The 21262-nt window shown below is 38.3% G+C and overlaps 1 protein-coding gene across 5 annotated transcripts in view; it reads right to left on the reverse strand.

The window, feature by feature from the left end:
- sik3 (SIK family kinase 3) overlaps positions 1-21262 on the reverse strand; it is a 334512-nt gene that overhangs the window by 102215 nt on the left and 211035 nt on the right. For all 5 annotated transcript variants that reach the window (XM_048562166.2, XM_048562167.2, XM_048562165.2 and 2 more), the window contains one exon: positions 1160-1284. In XM_048562166.2, the coding sequence (XP_048418123.1) occupies positions 1160-1284 (125 nt within the window). The remainder of the gene's footprint in view (positions 1-1159; positions 1285-21262) is intronic.

The following is a 21262-nucleotide window of genomic DNA, read 5'->3' on the forward strand; positions in this document are numbered from 1 at the left end:
ATTTTCATGTACACAAAGATGAAAACAGTTTCATTTCTCATATCTTTCATGGAAGTGTTAGAGAAAGGAAACAGCTACAGAAGTATGAACATTTTCTGGTTTATGCAAAAAACTGACAGTTTGATATATATTTTGCTCATAAACTGCACACTTTGAGACACTGTAAAATTTGGTCTTATGTTCAAAATAGTATTATCTATTTTTGATAGTTTTACTTCCTCACATAAAAAGTATTTTTATTGTTTACTACATTCTAAATTTACAAAAATATCATGCATTGGAACAGAGCAGGAAAGGAGGTAGGGAGATGATTTCTGAACTCGACATGCAAGACTCAGCACACATTTTTTTCAAGGTTAATATTATCAGTTCCACATGTCAATACAAACAGAAAACATTTCTATTTCTGGTTTGTTTTGTAAGACACAATTATCCTTCAACAACAAGGCACTGAGAGGACCCATAGATATGTTGAAGGGAATACAACTATAATTCCAAGTCTTATGACATAGCCTGTATTAATTGATCTGACTGTGATTGGAAAACTCAGATTTTATAAAGATTTCCTGAGAATTTATCATTTTATGGTAGCAGTTCTATATTTGACAGCATTTTCTGACACCAACACGTAGGTTGTGTACCACGTGCACATATTCCAGAGGATATGGGTGGAGAAATAGCGATCAGGTGTGCCTGGGCAGAGAAAAAGGGGAGAGAACCAGTGGGGATATGACAAGAGATCTAGGACAGACGTGAAAGGGAGAGAAGGCCTTCCAGTTCTTGGAGTTTCCTTGTTGTTCCTGAGCCAAATTGTTTAGGATGTCGTACACAAAGTTTCTGTCATGATGTCAGTGTTTGGAACCACGTGATCCCAAAGAAGCGGATATATGGAGTTGCCCACAGTTGTCTGTCTCAGCAAACACTTTGTGGCTTCTACATAAGAGTATTTGATCAACGCTCTTTTACTCACTAAATCTGTTTGTTGTCTAGCAATAACTATACACCACTTAGATAAATGGGTGTCAAAACTCAGTGATCTACGAAAAGAAAATGCCAGTTCAACCATACTGATACAGGCAAAACAGCTCCATGAAACAGTAAACTAAAAGTTGCCACAGACACTTGTGTAACAGAAATAAAAAAAGCATTCATAACTCACCCAAATATCTACTTTGGGGCCATCATATTCTTTTCCTTCAAACAGCTCGGGAGCTGCATATGGTGGACTCCCACACCACGTTTTAAGTAACTGTCCTGGAGTAAAGATGTTACTGAATCCAAAGTCTAAAACACAACAATAGCCTCAATTTAGTATATTTAAGTAACACGCATCACAAAATAAAGAAAAATTCAGCAGATCAGGTAACAATTTCACACATAAAAAAAGCATGCATTTATCCTAGCATTTGCTAGTAATAATTTTGGGCTATTACAATCTTACTTAGAATAATTGAGATTGCTTGTAATAATTGGTCAGCAATCACGAAAAAGACAATGAAATATAAAATAGCAGTAGCAGACAGGGAGCAGACAAAAAATAAACTTGAACTCCCATATTTTAGTACAAAATCTGTCGTTCTATAGAACAATGCTATACACATTTGTATTCAACTTCATGTAAGCTCTTCAGTCTTATGCTGTTGCTTCTAAACCTGAAGATTATCTTGAGAAGGATGTTCCACACTAACGTGCTGAACATTACACCACCCAACGCGTCTTTGGAATTGGTAACTATTTAACAGACCTGTGCACAGTTTTTAACTACCCATCAACTCATATCAGTAGGTAGATTATTCCTAAAAAGTAACTACGCTAGACAGGCAGGCAAGCATTAAATCAATGACAAAAATTCACAATCCTTGATTGTATTAAATTCACAACTACAGAATCATATTTCAACTTACTTGACCTACTCATTCATAAAGAAATTGAAATTGAAACTGAAGACCCATTGCAGATTAATGCAATCAAAAGAGCAAAAGAACTAGCAGGCAATTCAGCCCCTCGAACCTGCTCTGCCATTCAATACGAGCCTAGCCAATCTCACCCCAGTCTCACCTCCACTTTCCTGCTGCTCCCCGTAAATCTTTGACCTGTTACTATTTAAAAACCGGTCCATCTCCTACTTAAAATTACTATAATATGCCAGAAATACTGCATTCTGGGAAGTGAGTTCCACAGATTCATGATTCTTTGGGAGAGATAATTTCTCCTCAGCTCTATTTTAAATCTGCCGCAAATTCCATCTAAACTATGACTTCTCATTCCACCACAGAAAACTCTACATCTACTTTGTCAATTCCCTTTATCATCTTATATACCTCAATTAGATCTTCGCTCATCCTTCTAAACTCCAAACAATATAGTCCTAAACTGTTCAATCTCTCTTCATTAGACAAACCGCTCATCTCTGGAATCGATCTAGTTAATCTCCTCTGAACAGTCTCCAATGCAACTACATCCTTCGTCAAGTAAGGGGAACTAAACTGTTCACAATACCCCAGATGTAGTCTCATTAATGCCTCGCACAGTTGCAGCACTTTTATATTCTATTCCTTTAGCAATAAATGCTAAAATTCAACTTGCCTTCCTTTTTATCTGCTGTACCTGCAGACATGTTTTGTGAGATTAATGCATGAGAACACCCAGATCCCTCTGCACTGAAGCACACTGAATTTTCTCCCCATTTAGATAATAAGTTGCCCATCGATCTCTTATTGCAGTAATGAACACATTAGATTAATAAAAGGTTGGTGTACTATAAAAAAGTAAAATGTCAAAGCCATTGAGGAAGAATACTACTTAATTCCTCTAACTAAGTAATAAATCTCAATAAATAATATCAATCACCGCGACTGTAAATATTCTGGGGCACATAGGAATTTTAGCCAACTGTTGTATTCTGTTATTACAATTTGCTTTTATTGACTGTACTGTTGAATTTTACCATCAATTCAAGCATGCGTTACAGCCTCTAATAACTTATTAAATTGAGCAAAGGTCATTCATCAGAACACATTTTCTACAAGAACAGTAAATGACAAGTGTTTTGCAGTTAATAACAAGGACCCATTGTGTTGCAGGGCACAAAACCGTAATTCATTCAAGGGGAAACAGTTAATAAAAGATGAAGACTTTGTGATGCACTGAAGTACAAGGAAGTTTTTAAATCAAAGGTTTATTAGAAATTTACACAGTTGCAAATTATTTTTTGATTATTTTGCTTTTATGAATCACTAATAAATTCTCATTTATAAAACAAAATGCTATAGATGCAACTGATTCACTACTCAAATACTTTAAATCTCTTCAATCAACATCATAGTGCAGACATAATAATGTCAGAAGGCATGCAATTTAAAACTAAATTTTACATGGAGCTCGCTTAAAATGACACTCACCAACCTGATGAGAATGCCAAATTCAAAACCCTTCCCCGTTACAAAAAGCGTCTTTCCAAAGAAGTTCATTCAAAGCAGTCAGAAGGCTGTTGTGAAAACTGTCCATGGATGTTGTTAATGTCATTTAATTAACTTGCCAGAAAGGCTGCTCAAGCACCATATGAAAGAATCCCTTCCTTTACTCCATCTCAGCAGACTCCATGTATACATTAACATTCACTATAACTTGAAAATAACTCACTCTGTGAAGATTTTGCAAATGAAGTCAGATAAATGAGTAGTAAGTAAATGATTATCTACCATCACTATTTAACCTAAATTCAAAGGGCATGAAGCAGGGATTCATTCTTAAGATTTGTTGGGTTAGCCTAGAACCTGAGATTCAATTTACTGTACTATTTTACTTCACTGACAAAACTCAGTTCAAACACATCTTCAGTTAATCTGAATTCTCTTCTGATGAAACTTGTTTATAAGGCAACTGTAAAAGATTTATTTGGCATATTAAGCTGTAGAACTAAAGTAACTAAAGCAGTTAAAGAGTTACACTCTATGTCATACTGAAATCCATTTTCTGGCAATAACAACCTTGAAATTATAAAAATATGCAAAGTTATTCTGTTAACACAGAAGAATTACATAGTCTTGCAACTACACTGCAAGAACAGTGGTTTCTCAAGTGCTTTTGATTCTATCAATTACAGTAATCCCAAGTAGAACTTCAAAGCTAGGAAAATACCACACATAATTTCTGTTAGATCACTCTCTCTTTTCACTTTAGAGGGTGAAAAGTGCACTAATCTGTCGTATTTTATCTAATGTGAAGTTAACTACTAGAACCATTGTTATAATTAAACACATACATTTTGGAATATTAAAGAATATCAACATGTTGTACTTAAATATTGAACTGATGCTATGCATCACAGAATCATACAGGCCCTTTAGCCCATCACGTCTACACTGACATAACTACTCTAGATCTACACTCGTTCCATTTTCCAGCACTTGGTTCACAGCCTTGAATATTATGACATTTCAAAAAGCTAATTTTTAAAGGTTGTGAGGTTTCTCATTCCAAGTATTCTAAGTTCCCTTGAGAAAGGGTGGTGAGTTGCCTTTTTGAACCACTGTGATCCTGAAGCGGAATAGGCTGGGACTATTTTTCCTGGAACATCGGAGGCTGAGGTTTATAAAGGTTTATAAGATCATGAGAAGCATGGACGGAGTCAATAGCCAAGGTTTTTCTCCTGGGGTAGTGGAAGTCAAAAACTTGAGGACATAGGTTTAAGGTGAGCGGGGAAAGGTTTAAAAGGGCCTGAGGGATAACTTTTTCACACAGAGGGTGGTACATGTATGGATTGAGCTACCAGAGGAAGTAGTAGAGGCAGATACAAATAAAATATTTAAAAAGCATCTGGATGGGTACATAAATAGGAAGAATTAGAAGGATATGGGCCAAAAGCTGGAAAATGGGACGAGGTCAGATCAGAATATCTGGTCAGTACAGTTAAGTTCAAAGGGGCTGTTTCTGTGCTGTTTAACTCTATGACTCTATGAGGTGTAAGTACACCCACAGCACAATTAGGAAGAGGGTTCCAAGATTTTGAACCAGAAACACTGAATGTCCACCAATGTTGTTCCAAGTCAAGATAGTATTTGGCTTGGAGGGGAACTTGTGGGGTTCATACGTACTTGCTGTGCATGTCCTTCTACATGGTAAATGCTCTGGGTTTTGAAGGTGTTGTCAAAGGATCCTTGGTGAGTTGTTGCTGTATATCTTAATAACAGAATACATTTCTGTCACCATGCATTGTGGCGGAGGGAGTGAACTTTGGTAGTGTTGGTTAGAGTGCCAAACAGGTTGCTTTGTCCTAGACAGTATCAAGCTTCCTGAGTGTTGTTGGAGCTGCACTCATTCAGGCAAGTGGACAGTATTCCCATTGCACTCCTGAATTGTGCCTTGTAGATGGTAAACTGATTTGAGAAGCTGGCAAGTGAGAGTTAGTCAGAATTCCCAGCATCTGGCCTGCTCTTGTAACCGTGGCATTTACAGGACTAGTCCAATTCAGAGTCCATTCATTGGTAACCCCAATATGTTGCAGTAGGGGAAGCAGCAATGATAAGGCCCAAGAATGTCAAGGAAAGATGGCTTGGTTCTCTCTTGTTCAAGAGATTCATTACCTAACATTTGTACGGTGCAAATGTAATTTGCCACTTATCCAACCAAGACTGAATGTTGTCCAAGACTTTCTGCATTTGGACATGGATGTATAAATACAGGAGTTGTTGCAAATGCAACTGAACCATCCTGACTAGAATACCTTGGATACAGGAGCGTAATTAGGCCATTCAGCCCATCAAATCTGCTCTGCCATTTGATCATGGCTGATATGTTTCTGAGCCTCATTCTCTTGCTTTCTCCCCATAAATCTTGATCCATTTACTCATCTAGACCCTCTGTAAATACACTCAGTGACTTGGTCTCCTCAGCCCTGTGCAGCAATGAGTTCCACAGCTTTAGCACCCTCTGGCTAAAGAAATTCCTCCTCATTTCAGTTGTAAAGGGTCATCCCTTCACTTTGAGGCTTTACCCTCAGGTATTAGTGTCTCCTAATAGCTTTCGGAGCACAGCCCTTTCATGTGTGATTCTAAATAAACTTGTTAGACTATAACCTGGTGTCGTATGAGTTTTGACTTTGCCCACCCCAGTTCAACACCGGTACCTCCACATCTCCAACAAGCAGAAACATCTTCTCTACATCCACTTTTCCCAGGCATCTCAGTATTCTGTAAAATTCAAATCAGTTTCCCCCTTCAGCCCTTCCTTTGCATAAAAAGATCCTCTTATCCCACCAAGCAAAATTAAAAATCAAAAGAACTGCAGATGCTGTAAATCAGGAACAAATACAAAGTTGCTGGAGAAGCTCAGATAACAAAGTGTAGAGCTGGACGAACACAATAGGCCAACCCGCATCAGAAAAGCAGGAAAGTTGACGTTTTGGGCCTAGACCCTCCTGAAGAAGGGTCTAGGCCCGAAACGTCAGCCTTCCTGCTCCTCTGATGCTGCTTGGCCTGCTGTGTTCGTCCAGCTCTACACATTGTTATCTCAGATTCTCCAGCATCCGCAGTTCCTACTATCTCTATTGCTGGAAAAGCTCAACAGATCTAGCAGCATCTGTGAAGGAAACAACAGAGTTAACGTTTCCGGTCCAGTGGCCCTTCTTCAGAACAACAAAAATTAAACCTCATCAAGACCCTATCAACATTTGCTCTCATTCTTCCCATCCATTCACTTTTCTGCTTTGAAGCATAACTTTTTGTTTCCTGTCTTCTTAAAGCTATCTTATAAATGGTTTGACACGAAAATCAGTCTTTGTACCTCTATATTCACATCACAGTAAAATTAAAAACTTCATGATGCTCAAATTTGACCCCAATATTTCCAAGCCAGATTTCTGAATAACTAATCCCAGACTCTGCAAACAATCAATTCCAGAAACTGGTTTATATTTAAACAAAAGACTTAGCAACTTATTAACAATACAGTAACTTTAGCAGAGTTAAACAAATTAAACAAAGTAATCTAATTGGTTGAAATCTTCAGAACTATGGGTTCTAAAGCAGGATCAGTGGACTCAAAATATTAACTCTGCTTTCTCTCCACAGATGATGCCACACTTGCTTAGTTTATCCAGTCATTTCTGATTTTGTTTCAGATTTCCAGCATCTGCAGTTTTTGGTTTAATTTTGTTCTAATTGGTCTATACTTTAAACCTAAAGCCCTTTGTTTACAGCTCCACCCACACAAAATACAGACAAACACAGTTAAGGGATAAATAAAAGAAAGTAACAAAACTGACCAGATTACTTAAATAATTTTCGTGATGCATTCTTTCACAGACACAGTCGACAGTTTCTTGGTTGATTTTCTGAGATGTCAATCAAGGTCACCTTTGCAGTTCACTCACAGAAAGGAAGTAATACTTATAAATTTAGCTTTTTATTCTCTGAGCTCCTAAGAGCTGCTTGTGGGAGGTTAGGCAGAGAACTTTTACATATTCATGCTGTAATACCAATAGCCAGATTCCTTTTTCCCAGAAAACACAGTCCAAACTCTGGCCATTCCCTGACATACTAACCATGTCCTCCACCAGGTACCAGCTAAAAGTCAAATCTGCCACCTGCTTGAGTATGAGATGTTTTCCAGACTTAGTGAAACCAATTCCCAGGTTCTGACCTCATTAATAGCCAACTTATGTTATTTGTTTAACATAATGCCTTCCCCTGTGACAAGGTGCCGGCCAACTTGTAATTAACTTACAGGCTTTGACTTTTGATTAAATAAAAACTTACTTGGTCTGTTTTCCTTTTGACACAAACTGTTACCCACAGTCCAAAAGTAATTTTTAGCTTACAGTTCCCAGTTAACAGCTTCAAACCACAATGGATAATAGAATAAAATAAAAATAATTTTAAAAAGCAAAGGCTCTAACAGAGACCATCACATTTTTTGCAATTGTCTCCCTCTTTCTTTCTCTTCTCTTATAAGTTCTGAGGTCTACAATAATTAGTGACCCTGCCTATATATCTTCACTGCAGCATTGATGCACTATTTAGTTCCAGAATTTGTTAAAAGCACTAACCCTTTTACTTTCTTTCATGCGTATCTTGCCCAAAGGTAGATCATTTTCTTATCCGTCTACTGATATTTCATTCTTAGTCATTTTCCCTGGCAAATTTGGTCAGTGGTGGCTTGGATTGCCTCCCACACTCAGGGGCAGGGGCAGGGGCAGGGGCAGGGGCAAACAGGCAGGTCCCAATATCTATTTCCATCGAAAAGGGAATTTTGCCTGTGCTGTCAGCATTAATCTGAACCACATGCTAGCTAGCAACAAAGCTAACTATGACTCCTCCCTGAAAGTATTTACATCTCCAGCTTAGTTCTATCTGCAATTTCAGATAGGCTGTGATGTTCCAAATTTTAGAATAAACTATGCAGGTCAGTAAAAAAAATGTTTTAGTGTAATCCTGCCAAAACACTACAGATACCACAGTATCCAGTGTCAATTAATCAGCAGTCATTTCATTACTTTTATTTTTAGCATTTATAATACTGGATTTCATATGATCTAAAAGTTTCCGCAAACCTTTTAAATGAATGAGCTAAGAGATAAAATACCACAGTGATTCTTTATAAGTGACAAAAGACACATTTTAGATTAATTATTTGTGACCAATTCAACGAGGTGCAAATTTAAACCACATAACAAATATCAACTGCCCTTAATAGTTTGTCAATGGATTAGTAGATAACTTTTTTAAAAAAAATTAAACACTACTTCAGCTGCCGATCACCTCACATTACAAGGTTATCTTGTACGTTGCTGTCCTATAATGTGCTATATTGATAATCTATTAGATGCATTAAAGAAGAACTGATTCATATGAAGTACAGAATTTGGGAAGAGGGACTGAGAGATCCTTGAGCAGACTGAAATAGCGAGCAAAGACATATTGGAGACTTTTTAACAGGATGAAAGGTGGACAAGCCTCCAGGTCCAGATGAATTGTATACCAGGCTCTATGGGAGACAAAGGAGAAAAATACAGGGGGTCCGGTTCAAATTTTTAATTCGTCTCTGGCTAATGGGAAGGTGCCGGGGGACCGGAGGATGGCTAATATGGTTCCACTTTTCAAGAAGGGTCGTGAAGATAAATGCATATCAGTGAGTCTTACAGCCATGGTAAGGAAACTACTGGAGAAAATTGTGAAGGAGAGAATTAATCTCCACTTGGACCGAGAAGGTTTGATCAGAGATAGTCAGCATGGTTTTGTCAGAGCAAGGTCATTTACAGAATTTTTCAAAGAGATGACCAGCTGTGTAGGTGAGGATGTAGTGCAGTTGATGTAGTTTATGAAAAACTCAGCAAACCCTTTGACAAGTTTCTACATGCAAGACTGATAACGAAGGTAAAAGCACGTGGTCCAGGATAACATAACAAGGTGGATTCAAAAACTGGCTATGTAGTAGCAGACAGAGAAAGGTAGTAGAAAGTTCTTTGCGTGACTGGAGACTGGTGTCCAGTGGCATACAATAAAGGGACCCAAAACTGATCCCTAATGTTCAACATATCTTTGACAATATAGTTCAAATGCATTGGGGGAGAATGATAAGTAAGTTTGAGGTACAGGGAGAGGCTGCATAGGCTCAGCTTTTCTTCCCTGGAGCGCAAGAGGCCGCGGGGTGACCTCATAAAGGTTCATAAAATCACAAAAGGTATTGATAAAGGAAACAGCTAAGGTCTTTTTCCTAAGGTATTAGAGTCCAAAACTAAAGGGCATAGGTTTAAGGTGAGGTGGGAAAGATTTAGAAGCGAGATGAGGAGCAACTTTTTCATGCAGAGGGTTGTGTGTATAAGGAACAAACTGCCAGAGCAAGTGATAAAGGTCAGACAACTACAACATTAAAAAGACATTTTGACAGGTACGTCAGTAGGAAAGGTTCAGAGGAATATCGACCAAACACAGGCAAATGGGGCTAGTTCAGTTTGGGAAACCTGGTAAGCATGGACAAGTTGGACCAACTGGTCTGCTTCCATGTTGTACGACTCTAGAACACAAAGATCGGCTGGGTGGTTGACCGTGAAGAAGAATTTCTTGGCTTACAGGAGAATACAGACAAATTGGTCAAATGGCCACAGCAGTGGCAGATGGAATTTAACCCTGATTAGGTGAGATGTTGTACAATGAGGGGCGGGACACTAGGAAGCTTAGCAGAACTGAGGGATCTTGGGTTCCTTGTCCATAAATCCCTAAAAGGCAGTAGAACAGGTTAATAGGGCATAAAAGGCGGCGTACAGGACACTTGCCTTTATCAGTCATGGCATAGATTATAAGAGCGAGGAGGCTATATTGAAGCTATATAAAAACTTTGGTTAGGCCACAGCTGCAATCCTGAGTGCAGCAACTACACTGTAGGAAGGATATGATTCCACTAGAGGGATTGCAGATTCACCAGGACATTGTGTGGGATGGAACATTGTAGCTATGAAGAAAACCCGGATTAGCTTGGATTGTTTTTCTTTAGGGCAGAGAGGCTGGTGGGGACACCTAATCGACATGTATAAGATTATGAGGGGCATGGACAGGGTAGATGGAAAGCAGCTGCTCCCTCAGGTAAAGAACAAGGGGCAGGTGAAAGGCAAGGGGTTGAGGAAATTTCAGGAAAATTGTTTTCACCCAGAGGTTAGTGGGAATCTAGAATGCAGTGCTTGGGAAGATAGCTGAGGCAGGAAACCTCACAAAGTATAAAAAGTGCATGGATGAGTATCTGAAAGATCGTATCATTCGAGGCTATGGGCCAAGTGCTGAAAAGTGGGACCAGTGCAGATTTAGAGCAGTCTAATCAATGCAGACTCAATGGGCCAAAGGGCCTCTTCTGCACTGTACCATTCTATGACAACTTAATGTTCAAAATGATGAAAACATGTTCATGAATTGTTAAATCCCCATGGTAGTGCATACCTATGCTGTATGTAATAGATTTGGATAAAATGCTTTTCAATATACCATGCTAAGAACGGTTACTAGAGAAAACCTACATCAATAACCGGAGGGAAGATTCAGATGAACAGACATCCAAAAATGTGAAAAGAAGCTTTCTAATCAACTTACTTTAACATAATAATATATTTTCATTCACTGATAATGAAAAATAATATTAATTGGAAATTGGAAGACGACAGAGGGTGGTGGTTGATGGGGAACATTCATCCTGGTGTTCAGTTACTAGTGGTGTACCGCAAGGATCTGTTTTGGGACCACTGCTGTTTGTCATTTTTATAAATGACCTGGACGAGGGCGTAGAAGGATGGGTTAGTAAATTTGCAGATGACACGAAAGTCAGTGGAGTTGTAGATAGTGTGAAAGGATGTTGCAGGTTACAGAGGGACATAGATAAGCTACAGAGATGGGCTGAGAGCTGGCAAATGGAGATGACTAGCACGAGGGGACATAGCTTTAAATTGAGGGGTGATAGATATAGGACAGATGTCAGAGGTAGATTCTTTACTCAGGGAGTAGTAAGGCTGTGGAATGCCCTACCTGCAATAGTAGTAGACTTGCCAAGTTTAAGGGCATGTAAATGGTCATTGGATAAACATATGGATAATAATGGAATAGTGTAGGTTAGATGGGCTTCAGATTGGTTTCACAGGTCAGCGCAACAGAGAGGGCCAAAGGGCCTGTACTGCGCTGTAATGTTCTACGTTCTATGTTCTCATTTTCCATTGCACCTCCATTCAAGACACAAGAACATAAGGAATAGGAATGGAAGTAAACCAGACCAATATCCCTTCATTCAATAAGATCACGGCTGAACTTCTACACCAAATCACGTTTGCTGCCCTATTCCATACCTCTGGTCTTTTTTTCAACTTGGGGAAGAAAATGTCTCTTGATTGCAGTTTTGAACATGTTTCTCAATGGAGCATCCAGCCCTCTAGGATAGAGAATTCCAACAAATCTCAACCCTGATTGAAGGAATCTCTCTTCAACTGTTCAAATAGGCCAATCTCACAGCTGGATAATTTCACCCAATTATGGAATTCCCAGCCAAGGAAAGCGAAACTCAGCATTTATCCAGTCAAGACGTCTAAGTTTCATACATTTCAAAGACACCACTTCCCAATATTCTAAACTCCATTCTTTCTTGATTTCTCTTTACTGGACAGCATCTACTGATTCTTTGTTGCATCCCACCTAAAGCTTCCTTCCTTCTTTAGGTAAGGAGGTCAAAACCATGCATAGTACTCAAAGCCATATATATTTATATCAAACCTTCCCTTCTCTTATCCTCTAACCTTTCTTACCATTTCCAATAAATGTAAGTTTTAAGTGTCCAAAGTCATTTATCAATGTTACTCTCAACTAACACATTGTTTTCTTCATACGGTATTGAAAATGCCCGTTATTAAATTGATATATCTGGAGTTAGGCTCTTAACTCACATTTATATAACTGAAATGGTCCTCATTTTTAAAATTCCAGTTAAATAAATTTCACCATATTGGTGATCTCTGCTACTAGTAGCTGGTGTGCCTCAAGTCATGTTTTCACACCTGACTAATAGTTAAACTGACACAGGCTGCTCTGCTTGCATTTAAACAGGCTGACAAATCTGCCTCATCTGCGATCACTTAGCAGAATTTTCCAAATGATTTTGCACTGTGCAACAAATAGAACTGTCATATGTGAGCTCTTTTACTGCTAAAAGCATTAACGTTTCAAGCTAATTAACTGTACAACCCACCCAAATCCATTGAGGACTACAGTACTCGGCCATATAAAAAGAAACCCTAGTGGGATGTATACAACCAGTATGATCAAAACCAAGTCTGTGCTTATAATTCCCAATATAATCTGTTCCAAACATAGTTGGGGAGAAAAATTAAAATGAAACTTTTATTTTGGGACACTATTTAGTGACTTTATAGATACTGCACATTGCAAATCCATCTCATTAACAGAGAAAAACACCAAGGGTCTAGGCCCGAAACGTCAGCTTTTGTGCTCCTAAGATGCTGCTAGGCCTTCTGTGTTCATCCAGCCTCACACTTTGTTATCTCGGATTCTCCAGCATCTGCAGTTCCCATTATCCCTGATCAGAATGCTGGTGGAAATGGATTCTCTGTTTGATGAAATGGGATCTACAGATTTAAGAATCAAGGAGTCATCTGGGGCTGCCTTGCTGCTGGGAGTCAGTTTGAGAATACTCCAACTGCCACAGTTTCCAAAGGACACTGAATGTCTCACCGTGGTGTGACAAAGGAAGAAAGTTTTTTGAAAAAAACGCGCCGAGTATAGTATTTAATCCGTAAACCTCTATAATCTGCTGAGTGTGGAATAATGCATAAAGTATATTTATTACCTAAATTATTAGTTTTTAAAAAAAGGTACATTTAAGTTCAAGTTAAATTTGTAATTATAGTAAAAGTCTTAAAATGCGAACCCTTGTCATGTGATCCTTTCTGTTGTTTACTGAGAAATTTATATTTTTTTCAAAAATCAGCCTCATTGGGATTGTAGCAAGTTACTTAGTGCTGTGATTGGTGACAAAATGATGATGCTCACCATTAGCCTCAAAGAAAGCTGTCGACAAATATGCAGTGATTTCTACGGAGGGTATTTCAACCTTCACAATGTTAATTTCATTTAAATGACAATCATAGGGTATCTTTGGTTTCCAGCAAATTAAGTAAACAGGCAGACTTTGTAGCCAATCACACTTAAGAATTCTCAGACAACAAATCTGAAAGTAACAATCACCAAATATCCTTCACTTTTTACTCAGTATACAAAGTGGCAATAAGAATGGAGACTCACACAGGATTAAAATAATAGATTAAATACCATGAACAATTTTTTTTAAAGTTTATGTTGCAGTTATCTTATAGACAATTTAGAATAATGAACAATTTGACATATCACAAAATTACAATTAGGTATTTTCTGGGCCAGAGAATGATATCATCAATATTGAGATTTAGTATACCATTTAAATCCAGTTACTCCTTATTCAGCAAGACATAACATTTTCAAAGTTTTTACAAGATGACAAAAGGCAGAAATGCAGAGGTTAACATCAGATCAGTGATTTCTAACTGATTTCCATTGACAAAGACCTCAACAATGTACTTTGAGGTCAAGCAGGGAATTGCTAAAAACAATTTCTTGATTTCTGTGTTTAACTATGCATATCTTCAAGTTAGAAGTCACTGTTAATTTTACAGGATAATGACAATACAAATTATGAGCCATTGAAACTTATCAAAGCATTCACAACAGTTTATAAGGGTAATGATAAAAACTCCTACAAGCAACATTTTAATTCATTGACTCTGTACTCAAGTGAATACTTTGAAAAGATTTCCATGGAGAACACTTATCTTCAAATCCATCATCAATGTACTAAACTGCAACCTGAATTGGTCAAGGAACTATGCTTTGAGAGGGTAATATTTATTAAAATCTTTGTGTTTGCTTCAAATTTTAAATTGTTGACTTGTCTCTTTCACCCTTGTACCACACATTGTTCTCCTTGGACTAAGTAAAAAGACAAGCTGCTCCAACATGTTGTGTATCTGTATCTGTTTTTACAATGACTGATGAAAAGAAGCAAATACAGTGAGCAAACAAAAATTAGCATAAACATCCCTTCAGACATTGAGAGATAAAGTGTGGAGCTGGATGAACACAGCAGGCCAAACAGCATCTTAGGTGCACAAAAGCTGATGTTTCAGGCCTAGACCTTTCATCAGAAAAGGGGGAGGGGGAAGAGGGTTCTGAAATAAATAGGGAGAGAGGGGGAGGCGGATCGAAGATGGATAGAGGAGAAGATAGGTGGAGAGGAGACAGACAAGTTAAAGGGGTGGGGATGGAGCCTGTAGAGGTGAGTATAGGTAGGGAGGTAGGGAGGGGATAGGTCAGGCTGGAGAGGACGGACAGGTCAAGGGGGCAGGATGAGGTTAGTTGGTAGGAAATGAAGGTGCGGCTTGAGGTGGGAAGAAGGGATAGGTGAGAGGAAGAACTGGTTAGGGAGGTGGGGGTGAGCTGGGCTGGTTTTGGGATGCAGTGGGGGGAGGGGAGATTTTGAAGCGAGTGAAATCCACATTGACACCATCGGGCTGCAGGGTTCTCAAGAAGAATAGGAGTTGCTGTTCCTGCAACCTCCAGGTGGCATCGTTGTGGCACTGCAGGAGGCCCAGGATGGACATGTCGTCTAAGGAATGGGAGGGGCAGTTGAAATGGTTCACGACTGGGAGGTGTAGTTGTTTATTACGAACTGAGCGAAGATGTTCTGACGTTGTGTTTGTCCTTTCTAAAACAGCATCACAGAAAGATTTCAAGGCAACCATTCAGGTTCATCACAAGCAAACTGTGATCTTGATCCCATGGCACAATATTTAGTACAATCATATTGCCTGCATCAGTACTTCACCCTGTAGAGCAATATACTAAATTAAAGTTCAACAGCACTGGTGCTACAAAGTCTATAGGGCTTTCACACGACAACTCAACTCAACATCTATTTGCTGTGCAGGAGAAATATGCTGTCTATTCATCTTTAGCTTCCATGAACTTCCTCTGTTGCCTGTACAGTACTGTTTATTTATTTCAAACAATTCTCTTTGCTACAGCTATCAACATTATCAAAAGGGTAAATTATGTTGGGTAAAACATGACTTGTCTGTCACTAAATCAAACCATTCACACTGTGATATTTGTTTGCTTTAATCCATTTAGCCTTTTGGAAAAACTCTAGTAGTAGAATTGTTTAATCTTTTAAACATGACGGTGTGGACGAGATGGGACAAAGACCCTCTTTCGATACTATAATATTCTAACAGTTTATGTGACGGCATTATTGATAACTAAGTGTATGCAAACTGAATTAATTAACTGACGGAACTGTGTTTAGATTCATGCAACTTCAAGATGTGAAATACTCAAAATATGAACTGCAAGGAATTTAGTTATAATAATATTAAAATTTAAGCTGAGAAACTGAAAAAATATTGAACATAGTTTTAGATCTGATTTAATACTACATGAGCAGCTTCATAAAATGGTTAGGCTTCCTGTTCACAGCTGATGATAGCATACAGGAGAATATAAAAACAAAGAACTTCGATTATTTTCTTATGTTACATTTAAATAGTTATGCAATAACAAAAAAAATGCAAACCAATGTTAACAATTAGTTTCATTCTGTACATTTTCTTCTTTTGCAGTGGTGCAGAAGTTCCTGGATTGCGGAACATGTTACATCTTCAACTTGTTTAACTTCAGGAAAATTTAGCAGTTATAGTTTCAGGTTAGGACATCATTGAGGAGTCTCTATGCCAGCCACATCAAGAAAACAAGGTGCTGAATGTGTGTGAGAGAGAAACAGACACAGAGAACAGAGAGAGAGAGAGAGAGAGAGGGGGGGGAGGAAGGGAGGGAAGGGGGGAGGGAAGGGAAGGGGAAGGGAAGGAGAGGGGGAGGGAAGGAGAGGGGGAGGGAAGGAGAGGGGGAGGGAAGGAGAGGGGGAGGGAAGGAGAGGGGGAGGGAAGGAGAGGGGGAGGGAAGGAGAGGGGGAGGGAAGGAGAGGGGGAGGGAGAGAGCGAGAGCGATCTCATTTCTGAAGTGGTTATTTTGCCACTTCGCTTCAGAAATGATGAAAGATCCATAATTTACAAATAGCACAGTTATGCAGTCTTTCATTGAGATCTCGTGGTTACTAGTGTCATACTGTGTAAACCAAATCTGCTTTGGACAAATAAGAAACAATCCAAGCTCAAAATGTACACTTGCAAGAAGGGAACAACATTAAAATCAAATGTATGATGAACTATAAATTATTGATCCAGTTTGCTGATTCACTATGTTAGTAGTAATTATTTAGTTTATAAGATCCTACATCTTGGATAAAATGGCATGATTATACCTGATCTTCAAACAATGATTCTGCAGTTGAAAGCAGGCAGTTTCAAGAAACAATATCAATAACAAACGTCTTGGTTCAAAATACTGACTTCCACTTTGAGATTAGTACTCCAACTAATCAGGAAACTGCAAAATCACGTTCTCTTTTTAAAGGTGTATTTCAGAAACTTGTATTTTCAAACAGGAAGACTTTATATGACCGGAAATCCAACAGCTGCAGTAACAGTATGCAAAACTCCAATTCAGAGGATGCAACTGACATTCAAATTGTATATTTTGGTGAATTGGTACAATGGAGCATTTTACAATAGACAGCAGGATACCAGACGATAGTAAAGCCTGCCTTCTTCTAAGAATTGTAGAGTAACACAAAGAAAATCCAGGAAACAGTCCAAAATCTAACTCATGCTCCATCACTGGCTAAAGAATAACAAATCACGAGGGGCATAGATAGGGTAAATAGGCAAGGTCTTTTCCCTGGTGTGAAGTTCAGATCTAGAGGGCATAGGTTTGAGGTGAGATAGGAGGGATGTGGGGGGTACTTAGGGCAACTTTTTCATGCAGAGAATGGTACATGCGTGGAGTGGGCTGCCAGGGAGGATGGTGGAGGCTGGTACAATTGCAACATTTCAGGGGCATCTGGATGGGTAATATGAATGGGAAGCATTTGGAGGTATGTGGGCAAAGTGCTGGCAAATGAGACTAGACTTATACAGGATTTCTTGTCAGCATGGGCGAGGTGGACCGAAGGGTCCGTTCCGTTTCTCTATGACTCTAAGTATAAGAGATCCCCAAATTAGAATATGATAAAAAAATTGTAAGAGATTAGGTATTATTTAAAAATACCAATTTACAACTTTGTTATTTCATGTTGCAAATAAGCACTGACAAAATCTATTTTTACAAAATATCTTTGACAGATCACTGAAGTAATGGAAAAAGAAATTGTGTTTTACACATTTGCAATTATTTATGATCTACCCAATTCAAAACTTAGAAACGCTAGAGTAGGCTATTTAGTTTGACGCTACACTACAATTCTAGATCATGGCTTAACATCTCTCTTAATGGCATTTACCCATGTTGTCTTCACATCCCTTGATGTCATAAAAATTAGTACTTATTGATTATGTTCGATACAGACATAAGTTAAGGCAATCTATTTTTACTCAAAACCCAATATCATTGCCATTGCTACATTCACAGTGCCTGGGATATATACAACGAGCATAAACACACAGCCAATAACATACTTCAAATTCATTACTTTAAAACGGCAAAATAGAACATAATTGAAGTAGCAAAACATTATTCTTTTCTTAAAGCCAAGGAATATTCTAAAGAAACAGGAAATACTTAGTGTTAAAACGTTTACTCAAAATTACTAAAAAATATTCAATTGGCTCACTAAAAAGCAAATTAAAATCTACTTAATACACTGATTTAATTGAAATTCAGCATATCCCTGCAATACAACGTAGATATTTTGCCTTTCAACTCAAAGATACACCAGCGGAGCACTTTCAATAAATTTGTAATATATAATTTTACAAAGGAGAATTAGATTTTCCAGATACGTTTCTGCCATCATCAGAGATAAGCTAAATTAAATTTACATTCTAAACTAAACACATCAGTACAAGCTGCTGCCTAGTTTATAACCTTGGAAAAAGCTGATATTTTGATTTACAGGCACTACAGCAGTAACTAAGGAACACTACTACATACAAATATTTGAATTAGAAGCAGGAATAGGCCATTCAGCTCCTTAAGCCAGCTTCACCATTCAATAAGGTCATGACTGAGCTCACTGTAATCTCTACTGTGCATTCCCACCTGCAACGGTAACATTTCATCCCCTTGCTTAGCAAAAATTGATATGCCTCTGCCTTAAAAATATTCAAGGACTCTGCTTCTACCAATTTTTCAAGGAGACTTTCACAGACTCTCACCCCTCAGAGAGGAGAAAAAAATGCCTCATCTGTTTTAAGTGGGAAACCCCTAATTTTTAAACAGTGACCCTTCATTCCAGATTCTCCCACAGAGGAAACACCCTCTCCACACTGCCACAACTCCCTAGGATCTTATATGTTTCAATCAGGTCACCTTTTACTCTTCTAAACTCCAGTGAATACAAGTCTAGCATGTCCAACCTCTCCTCATTAGTCAACCCTTCCAGATATTATTCTAGTGCACTTCTTTGAATTGCGTCTAATATATTTGCAAACCTTCTAGAAATAAAGTGACCAATACTGTCACAGGGATCAAGGTTTACAAGGAGAAAGCAGGAGAATGGGGTTGAAGAATTATCAGCCATGATTGAATGGTGGAGCAGACTCAGTGGACCGAATGGCCTAATTTCTGCTCCTATGTCTTATGGTCTTATACATGTAGGAACATTTTCTATGCTCACCTGAGCCCAGTGTACCAGTTTCAACTGATGTTCAATTTGTGTTACAGGCAACTATCCCCAAATTACGACAACTTTGATTCTTAAATGGAAAATATCAAGGAATATATCAAGTCACTAGATTTCCAAATCTGGACAGCTTCTTAATATTAATCAGTTTTGCATAAACTGAAAATACATACTCCAACTACCAGGTGGTCTACTGTAGTGGTTGCTATCAGAGTTTACATCTAGAAGTCACCATAGCCTTACCATACCATACTATATTAACTTGCTATTAAAGAGAGACTAGTGGTGCTTTAACCTGAGAGTCACCATGCTTGAGGTGAGGGACAAGGTTGAGAGGGAGAATCGTGGAAACCTCACCCAGTGTGGGAGCTGAACCCACACTGCTGACATCACACTGCATTGCAAACCAGCCGTTCAGCCAAGTGTCCAGTAAACCAAATTAATCCAGATTTTGTGGCTTGCAAGATCTACATATGTACTACTTCAGTGCTGAGTACAAGTTCATCCAGCAGACTGTTATTTTACGCCATCATTACAGTTATCTGTAGTCAGTAATTCACATAACATGGAAATAAGGTAGTTTGGAAGAATGATGGTATTAGATTCAGTAATTATCCTTGATAACAAAAAGGATAAGGAGTATCTAAAGGCAATTTGTAAATCCAAATATCCCTGTTAATCACTGGTAAATTCCAAGCGTAAAATAATTCCTGCTCAGTTTAAATTTAATTTCCAACTCCAAGATCTGTCAGCTATTACACAAAAGGATCACGAAACTTAAATTTTGGAAACTATTGCTGCAAAGGTCTTTTAGCATGTATCACTAACTTTACTGTTCCTCTCCTAAATAAGAAGAAATTGGAGCCAGTGTAAACCATTTCCACCCACAACCTGTCCACCTTTCCACAAGGTCATGGATAATTTTCCACACTAAATAAGCATTTCTGCATCACTCCTTATATTCCTTTAGTTCCCTTTTGTCGTAAAACCTGTTGATCTCTCCCTCAAATATAATCAACAACTCAGCATTCACAGCATGTTCATGCAGAAGATGCCAAAGGTTCATGGCCTTTTAACTGAAGAAATTTTCTAAATGGCTGACTCCTTATTCTGAACTGTAGTTCTACTCCTATTACTTTTTAAAAAATAATTTGTTGACTGACATCTTTAAGTTAGAACGTCATATCACACCAAACTGACTGAAAATATCAGGGCTTCAGTATGTTGCCACTGGCAGGAAAAAATTATTGAATCATAGCTTTGTTATAGAAGGAGAATATCTGATTTTCATCCACAGCGAACCCAGCATAATTTATCCAAGCCAAAGAGCCACCATTCTGACCTCAAAGCTTCCAATATGATTTCTAAATAGGTAAGGGCATTACTGTGCTGGTATCTACTGATGAAATTAATACCACAACAGCTATTAACATTGTACTGATAATTTAGACAATTTAAGTCATTACTAAGCTTTTAACTGAAATAACACAATTGGACCCACAATGAAGATTACAAATTCAGCCAACTATCAGTATAAGGCCACAAGATGCCAAGCTCAGGCAGCAACCAGGTTTCCTGCTGGCTGCAAATTGCAATCTACCAGCCAGGAGATTTTTTATTTTCTCTCTCCCCTTAAATTCTCCACATTTTCATAGTTCGCCACGCGACAGTCTGTAGCTTTTTCCCAAATTGGATGTTAGTATTTGTTTTCTTAAGAAGGTTAAGTTTTTAAAAAAGACTCTTATTCAGGCTACAAAGCTGTTAATAGATCCTTGGTAAAGTTAAACTGTAGTTTGACACTTCGTTGGAGTTAATAAAGCCAGGGCAGAAAATACTGAAAAGGAGGCACTGGCTTCCCAAACCCAGTGATTTGCTCAACGATAGCTCTAAGGGGAATTGGTGAACTTGATAAAAAAAATCTAAACCATTCATTTTGCATTTGATGATAGCA

This window comes from Stegostoma tigrinum, chromosome 32 (assembly GCF_030684315.1).
Source record: "Stegostoma tigrinum isolate sSteTig4 chromosome 32, sSteTig4.hap1, whole genome shotgun sequence".
In the NCBI taxonomy this organism is placed as follows: domain Eukaryota; kingdom Metazoa; phylum Chordata; class Chondrichthyes; order Orectolobiformes; family Stegostomatidae; genus Stegostoma; species Stegostoma tigrinum.